The 9,014-nt window shown below is 40.4% G+C and overlaps 1 protein-coding gene across 3 annotated transcripts; it reads right to left on the bottom strand.

The window, feature by feature from the left end:
- Positions 1-29: 29 nt before the first annotated feature.
- On the bottom strand, positions 30-8,012 carry cant1b (calcium activated nucleotidase 1b). 3 transcript variants are annotated; one of them, XM_008410201.3, is made up of 5 exons: positions 7,860-8,012; positions 4,890-5,438; positions 4,671-4,811; positions 3,520-3,723; positions 30-2,357 (listed from the first exon to the last, which is right to left on the bottom strand). In XM_008410201.3, exons 2-5 carry the CDS (start codon positions 5,377-5,379, stop codon positions 1,987-1,989), a joined length of 1,206 nt encoding a protein of 401 aa, XP_008408423.1. In that variant the 5' UTR covers positions 5,380-5,438; positions 7,860-8,012; the 3' UTR covers positions 30-1,986. The 3 variants fall into 3 exon arrangements, with proteins under 3 accessions (XP_008408423.1, XP_008408433.1, XP_017162387.1); XM_008410211.3 differs by lacking the exon at positions 7,860-8,012 and adding an exon at positions 6,214-6,383; XM_017306898.2 differs by lacking the exon at positions 7,860-8,012 and adding an exon at positions 5,531-5,630.
- Between the last annotated feature and the right edge of the window lie 1,002 nt (positions 8,013-9,014).

Raw genomic sequence — 9,014 nt, 5'->3', positions numbered from 1 at the left:
GCAACACATTCACACACACACCAAGACAATTAAACAGGGAATGCATTTTATTTGTCATTTAGACAATACAATTACTCTTCATATATTAAGAATTAATCTTTGATTAAATAGCTTTTTTTATTATTGGTTCTTTCGCTTTAGAAGCATAAAAAAGTATAACTTTTGACAAGAAAATAAAAATGCACAAAGATCAGCAGCGACAAACGTCCTGCCTCAATGTAACCAAGCTTCATGGTGCCAAAACGTCTGCTCTACACATAACATGATGAAGCGCAACGTTTCTCGGCAGTAAAACACAAACTGGATTTAAGGTTAAGGACACTTACTTTTCTTCTTTTGTTGAACCCTGAGGGACCAGCTGAGAGACGCTGCACAGAGACGTGCTTCTACTGCGTATGAACATGAAAACCCAGTTTTAAAAAGAGCTACACTGCTGTAGATATTTTGAGTGAAACAAGTGTCATATGCTCATAATGTGTGATTTAAAGGCAAATTTATACATATCAAACACTGAAAATGGAATGTAAAAAATACAATTCCTGTCAAAAGCTTGTATAAGTAGGAATGCTGTACAAACAAATTATTCAGTTGAGCTGTTTGTTCAGTGTGGAGCGATTCTACAAACATATTTGAATTTTTTTTTTTAAAGGTGTGAATGTCTGAAATCACTCTGGATTACATTTAATCCATACAGGATGGTCATACAGGCTCAAACAGGTTCTGGACGAGGCTTTGTGCAAACCAAAACACCGTAGCAACAGTCAGGTATGGTGGTGGCAGCAGCATGCTGTGTGGCCATTTTGTTGCACTGCACACAATAACAGAAGACTGCCACCCAATTCTTTATCTTGACCTCAAATCTACAACTAAACAGTTGAAACTTGGACACAGTTGGGTTCCAACAGGAGATGAATCCACGCACACATCAGAACAAGATTTAGAGCGAAAGGAGACGAACTTCTGGAACGGTTCTGACCTTGACCCAATCAAGTCTATAATCGGCGCAAAGACATCACTTTGAATGAACTAAAGTTCACATCCAGCATAAAATGCCCCAATTTTATGACATTTCTGCTCAAGATAAGTGTATGTAAACTTCTGATAAGAACTACATGTGGCCATAAAAAGTAATGAAAAGATACATTTGTGAAATGACCGACAGTGGAATGATACGACTAAGCCTTACTTTGTGTGGAGAGTGTCACGACTCTGGTGAATATCAAACCTTTAAAAAGAACAAATCTCTGCTCATGCGGTTCACATTTTTTATGTAGTGTATTTAAGTTAAATACTTAAACTTAAACCCTACATGAGATCAAAAACATTTCCTGAAACCTTCTCGGTATAAGTCCAGTTCGATGATGAAAGCTAAAGATATTATAAAACAAGCAAAAATAAACGCCGACAGCCGTCTCTTTAAATGTGCACTGATATGAAGCAGAAACGCTTGTGGTAATAAGTTAGATTTTCTTTTTTAAAATATTAAATCGCCCACGGTGAAGAGGACTGTTGTGCTTGTCATGATCAGTAATGAAGAATGCCACCATCAGAAAATATTTAGCACCTGATGAAAAGGGGAAAAACACATTTTGCCTTACTGGCCCACCATTTCCCGTGGTTTAAATAATACTAGAAAATTGGCCATGTCACCAACTGTTACCCGCTTACATATAAATATATGCACATCTTCAAAAACCAATTTAATATGTTCCTTTAATGTTTGGTGTGAGTCCTAATTATTGTTTTAAAAGCATTTTACTTTTACGGGTCTCTTCTCAAAATTAAATAAAGAAAAGAAAAAACGTCTAGCAGCACTGCTGTGATGTAGGTTTGACTCTGGTGTTTGCTGATGGGAGACATCAGCAGATGTACATTTTTCACAGTTGTTCGGTTGACCTTTCACCTGTGCTTTCACAAAAAGTTTTACCCTTGTTATCCCGATGCTCTCTAGCATAATGCGATATGAAACTCTCACCCCGCCACCTTTCAAATGAACTCCAGCCCTTCGTACTTCACATCTCCCATCTTGGTCTCGGGCATCAGCAGCCGCCCGTCCAGCGTAAAAGCAATGATGTAAGTGGCGATCCTGCCTGCGTCCTCCTCCGACTTCAGAGCCAGGACGACCTGGTCGTCTGTGTCTGGAACGAATTTGAATGAGGAGAAGCCGTGGGTGGGGTTAAAAGGTCCGACGCGCTGCGTGGTCACGTGTCTGAAGTCCGCAGGGCAGGACAGGAGGAGGTTGGTGGCTCGACGCTCGTCAGCCGCCTCCTCATAGTGCTCGTGGCTGGCACGGCGAGGTAGGAAGAACCACCGCTGGAGGCGCTCGCTCCAAGCTGCCGATTCATGGATGAGGTAACCTGCAAAGAGCAAGAGGATTTCATTTACACTTCATCCCAATGCAAGTGCTGACCGAACTCTGTCCACGTTATATGTCGAGTGGGACTATCGTTTCCAGTCACAAAACTGAATTACCGTATTTTTCGGACTACAAGCCGCTGCTTTTTTCCCCACGCTTTGAACCATGCGCCTGGTGCGGCTTTTCTGTAGATTTTTCTTCAACCACCAGGGGGCTCTTTAGCAGGAAGTGAATCATTGGAAAGAAAGTGCTAATTTTCATTTAGAACAAGCACATGCTAGCAGCAGGCACGACGGAGAAATTTCTTCAAACTCATATGATGCAGCTTTTAGGTTGAAAGTTATCAATCTAGTACCTTCTACACTACAGGCTCTACGGGAGGAAAATAATGACGCTGCATGTAAATGCGGCGTGAACGAAACCACGGTTTGGCGTTGGAGACGGAGGGCTGCGTCCTTATATATATATATATATATACATATACATATATATGTATATCCAGCAGATTTATTGGAAAACCGAGAGCGGCGGAGATACCAGCGGCTTATAGCCCCGTCCAGGTTTTTTTATTTGTAGGTGCTGCTTATAGTGAGGTGCACTCTATAGTCCGGAAAATAACTTGATTCAGATCCTTGAGACAGCAACATTTCAGTCATTATGTTGAATGCAGCGGGACAGATCCTTACATGTTTTCACTTTGTGTCAGACAAAGTCAATGGAAGCGTCCAAAAAAAAAAAAACTTTATACATTCCGTTTCCTGTAATGAACATTTTTAGTAAAATATTTAATTTACACAAACTGGCTGAACTTTGATCAGAAAGTTGTTCCTAATGTTTAACAGCTTTGATCCTGGTGACCCCCTGGCCAGCATACTTCAAATGTTTTCCTGCTGCGGCACACCTAAATCCAATGAATGGACCATTGTTAAGCTTCTTCCAGGGTGGACGAGGAGGAACTGACCCATTTATATCAACCAGCAGTACTAAAGTAGTAAAACATAAAACACAAGACTTAAGGAAAAAACCTGAATTCCAACAAGAACTTCTGTTTGTCAATGAAGGTAATGCTTCATCAAAGCGGTATGATTTAAACTGGTGCTCCACAAAGCTCGGGTTTAGTCTTTACGCGCAACCATCGGATGGTATCGACGGCAGACGTGCACCTGGTGGTTTGATCCCTGCAGCTCTCCGCAGGGTGGCGTAGTAAGGCAACCAGTTTTCATGCTCCACGCCGCCCTTGTAGTCGATCACTTTCACCCACTCGGGGTTGTTGTTGACGAATTCCCCGGATGTCGTCGTCCACTCTTTCCCCAGACCTCCGACGTACAGGTGCTCATCCTTCACTGCCAGCCACTCCGCCTTGAATCCTGGGCAGAAAATGAAAGCATTAACTACAATCACAAACAATTCCTCGGGAAGGTACTCCTCGCTCTTCAACTCGTCGCTTCAAGAACAGACTTGAATCTACTGCTTTGGGGCTTTGTGTGACAGACCAACCCAAACTATAGAACCAAAGTCAAAAGCGAAGGAGGACAATTCTTGATTTTCAAGTTTTAAACGGACAATAATCTGTGATGTTTTGTGGATTTGTAGTCAGCTTCCTGTACTCTGGTACCTCTAAATAAAACATCCAAATGGCTCTATGTACGGAAACCAATACATCACCCTGTGTGGGAGCTTGAAGCTACTGAGGTGGGCAACGGGGGGAGTTGACCCGATGCCACTGTTATGAATGTGAACTTATGAAAGTCCAATAACATCAGCAGTGTTTGTTTTGTAAGCTTAAAAATGTATTTCTCACCACTGACTGCATTTGCTGTTCCACAGGCCGTCTTAATATCCAACATTATCAAACCTGAGTCGCAATAGCACAGCAATCACCAACAACTCTTTTGACCACCAACATCTGGCTGACCCTAATCAAATGTTTCTACCTTACACACAATCATTTACAAACAGAAAAAATAACACATAATAATGTGAGGGTACTTTTCTTTTGACAGATCAGGCAGAGCTCAGAGTTAAAGGGAAGAAGGACGGAGCTAAATACATGACAATCCTGGGAAAAAATCTGTTAGAAGATCTAAAAGACTTGAGAATAGATCAGAGGTTTGCCTTCAAAACAGGACAACCCTAAACTGTGGGACGGTTTAGATCGAGGCATATTCATGTGTACAGCGGTCCATAAGAAGTTCAGGAGTTATGAATACAGTTGGAAGGTACTAAAGTTCTCGACTAAACATTCAGTTCAGTTTTTGTTTTTCTTAAAAGGATTTGTCGTCAATCTTTGGCGTTCCTCAGCCTTGGCACTGACCTTTAGACACGGACCCGTCGCCATCAGGAAGTATCACCCAGGGAACGGCTCTGCTCCCCTCAATCCTGTACACCACACCTGTGCGGTCATCCACACTGTAAAGATGACCGTTGAAGGCCACCAGCTCCGACAGCTCCATACCTGCAGGCACGGCGTTGCACCACGTATTGATATGAACATGCACATCCGTATGCAGAAACAGGATTTTTAGCCACGTACCTCGTCCTTTCTCAGCCAGACTGCTCTCCAAGGTGACGGTGTCTGCATCCCACTCCACCTCCAGTTTGTCCGCGCTCTCCGAAACGGTCACGTAGCCTCTTTTCATGTAGCTGAACCACGTCTGACCCTTGGAGCTTTGGGACGCCGTGTCCAGGTCGGCAATCGCTCCTATACGGTAGCGAACGCCGTGCGGCGTCCTCTCTGGTGGACTCAACGGGTATGTGTCATTGTAGGGCTTTTTCCTCTTTAGACACCAAGAGAGTCTTTGTGATCTCACATCCTCCTCTCTGCGAGTTTGAAAACTACTTCTGGTCGGTGTGTCTGTGTTCCCTATGGTCCGGTGCAAGTACAGCATGAGCACTAAGGCCAGCAGGGTGGTCACGATTATTGCTCTCCATCTGGGATGGAAGCGCAGGTCGGAGACAGTGGCCTGCGTCATGGACGCCAAGGCCAGGGGGAGGCCTCGAACCGCGAAACCGAAGGAGTTCATGGAAGTGTCGGGTTCATCCCTGGAGCCAGCTGTGGGTTGGAGATGAAAACTTCCACCGCCTGGAGAAGAAGAACAAGGAGGAACATCAGCAGGGTTGCACAAAATTTAAAACCTAGTTGAAAAGTTTGAGGTTTTTGAAGTATGTGTCTACTTTCATAGCAGCTGGAGAAGAATAGGCACTGGTAGGAGGGCAAGCTGCTAAAACGGGCTCTTGTTCCCATTGTTCCTTATTCACAACAGGGCTTTGTTGGGCTGAGCAGACCACATACCGAATAGGAACAGAGCTCCACGAACGTACCGAACCATCAGGAAGAGAACCAGCACACCCTCACCCTGCTGTCTGCCTTAATTTCTCAACATGTTGAATTGCTGTCAAGATTACACCCATATTTTTATCTATTTTATATTTTTTCACACTGATCTGTGGTACAAAATTCCATCTCCCTGACTCTCTGATTTAACTTTGTTTCTCCTGTGAAGTACTATAAGACAACTTAAAAAGTTTAGCAGACTTTTATTCTCATTCTGTTTCACCTCCGTCAGAAATTAAATAAATAGATAAAGAGACGTGGTACCTGCTGAAATAAGAGATCTGTTATCGTTCTGGGCCCAGGTGACCCTTCATGTTACTCTAAACAGCGACAAATAGAGCGAATCTTTACCCATCCATTTTGAATCTTTTAAACAAGATTTGACTATTTAAATATCTGCACTCTAAGCAGAATATTAATCTTAAAAAAAGTTATACTTATATGTATTTACTGACTAAATTCTACAAGATTTTAAACATGAATATTTGTCAAGATGTCATCTGGGTGGAACAGATAATCTTACATCACATAATTCCCCCGGTGCATCCGCTGCTTCTCTCTGAACGTGTTCACGCTTGTCGACTCTTTAAACTGAACACGCAAGGCTTGACAGAACAAAAAAAATTATAAAAAAAAGCTTTTTGTCGTTGCTGAATACATAACCGATATTTTCCACCTCCCTGCACCACAGACCAACACACGACATTGTTGTAGGGCGTATAAAGAATTAAACTATTCACCCTTCCTCCTCCTCCTCTCCCCTGAACAGGCTGATACTATCATGTCGTTCTGCTCCGCACACATCCCTCAGAGAAACTCGCTCATCCAGCCCTCGGACTCACATGAATAATTGATTTCAGCAGGTCTCTTCCTTTACCCTGTGGTGGACCATCTCAAGTTTCACAGCCAAAAACTAACTTGGATTTCTTAGTAATGAATTGCGAACTGTATTTGTAATGTTAATAAGAGAAATCTGTCAAAAATAAGAGAAAGTCTACCGCATACAGCTTAAAGACGAATTTGATGCAAAAGTTAATAAAAAAAATTTATGTGAAATTAATTTTTCTCACAAAATGGAGTAAAAGTTGCACTTTAAATCCTCTCAAGTTTATTTTTAGGGACATGAAAAATAAAAGCAGACTCTTTCTCAGGAAGTAAATACAACATGGCAAACCCCAACAACTCCACAGAAAGGAAAGTGATTAAAATAGCAGTATTTCAAGACAGCAAAATCTCACCTTTTCTGTAAACTGCTTTTCTGTTTGATGTTAATATTTCCTTTTTGTTTCTATTTCTTTACATTTGTTATATTGGAAAGCATTTTCTTTCCAATATTTCTGTACTATAAACAAAGAAAAATAATGTATATTTTATTCTTTGTTTGGTTTTATTGCATTTTGAACGGTAAAAGTTCTGTGCTCTAGAATAATCAAGATTGAAGATGATACAAATAAAACAATGGATTTTTTTAAGAAGAGATAGTCATACACTTAAATAGTATTTAAGTATATCTTTAATATTTTGTTAACTACTTACATACTGGGGATTTTCAAAAACCTAAATATCGTCCATATTTAAGTAGTTAAGTAGTGTCAACCATAGACATAATAGACGTATCCTTGTATTATGTCTTTGGTGTCAACTGCCGTTTTAACTCCTTTACGCTGGTAGGACGTTACGTTACGCAACGGGGCAGAAAGTCACGACATCTAAGCGTTCACAACAGTTAATGTCGCAAATCAGCTGTGCCGCGAACTATGTTAGACTATTTCAACTGTCAATCGTTTTTTTCTTCATTATTTCCCTTATTTGCCGTATTTAAATGATGACAGAATTAACTGGAACAATTCCACTTTAAGCTATTGTTTGAGGTTTACAAGAGCCGGTTAAATGTTCATCAACTTTGGCAGTACAGGCTGAATTAGCCGGTTTAAATTAATACAGATAAGCTCCTAAAACCGTAAGCCGAAATGTCCGAACATGTCCAAGTGTTTCACACGGACGGAAATAAAACGTCACCTCCAGACGTTTTATTAGCCACACGGCTAACATCAGCTAGCAACAGTAGATTGTAAACGTTTGCATTTCGCCCCAACTCACTAAAGACGCTGCTCGTCAACTTGCAGAGTTTACCCGAACCATGTCCCCATTTTTGCCCCAACAGCTCACCTGATGTGGAGGCTTCTCACGACGCCCTGTTGGCCTGTGGCAGTCTCCTCCTACACGGAGGAACTGCAGGGACTACATTAAGAGTAAGGGCACCTCACGGCTCTTTAACGTCATGAACAAAACATGGTGTCCACAGGGTTTCTACGCAGCCACATCGATGAATTATATACAAAGACAGCTAACAGACATTTAAAAGTCATTCTTGTCTAAATCTAAATGAATAGATAAAAATGTAATTGTTTATTTTAGTACTTAAAGTACAAATTAAATCAACAAATTCACAAAATCTCAATTGAGAACACTTTTTTTTATTCAGTGATTCTTGAGAATAGGGACAAAACAGGTCCTATGGATAAAGCACAAAATTTGAATAAAATATACACAAAATATAATTTTTTCAAGTATCTGACTAAACTAACCTGGGTCATCTGAGCACAACAATATATATTTTCCAGGTGTTTGCTGAATATTTTTTTTATTTTAAACATTGTAGTCGGTGGACGATGCCTGTAAAAGCCCTTGTCCAGGAGCAGAACTCAATACATTATAATAGTTGAAAATAATTAAAGAAATACTAAAATTATATATTATGACAATTAAGTATATGTAGTCACATAAATAATTATAAAGGTATCAATAATTTGAATTAAAAAGCATTTATATATATTTTCCAACTCCATTGAAATTTGTCCCTAGTTTTTGTCAACACCGTCAGAAATGAAAAGAATGTGAAAAAAATCAGGCATTATTGGGGGCATCAGAACTTCTGAGGACCCCATGACCTTTTCCTTTCTCGTCCTTTGCTAGGAGGGCTAGTTAGCTCAGGTTAGCTTAAGTTATTCTTTAGTTTTTTCTTCTTTTTATTCCTAAGTTGCTCATCACAACCATGATGTGTTAACACTATAACTGACAATTTACAAAACTTTGATGAAATTTTGTGAAATAAAAGCTTAATTTTGGTATAATATAAAGATTTCATAGACTTGATGAGCTACAAAATGGCCTTCAGAATAACATCATATAAATTGAGGTAGTTTGGCTTTGTCAACTCCGTCAGATGTCAACTCCATCAGAGTTTTTATGACTCTTTCAGTGAAATTGTTGTCAAATCTCACTTAAATGTGCAATTAATTCATTTTAATGTATTTTACATAA

Source organism: Poecilia reticulata, chromosome 1 (genome assembly GCF_904066995.2).
Source record: "Poecilia reticulata chromosome 1, P_reticulata-male-v2, whole genome shotgun sequence".
NCBI lineage: Eukaryota > Metazoa > Chordata > Actinopteri > Cyprinodontiformes > Poeciliidae > Poecilia > Poecilia reticulata.
Note: the sequence above shows the minus strand (reverse complement) of the source record. Positions and strands in the feature narration are given on the sequence as shown.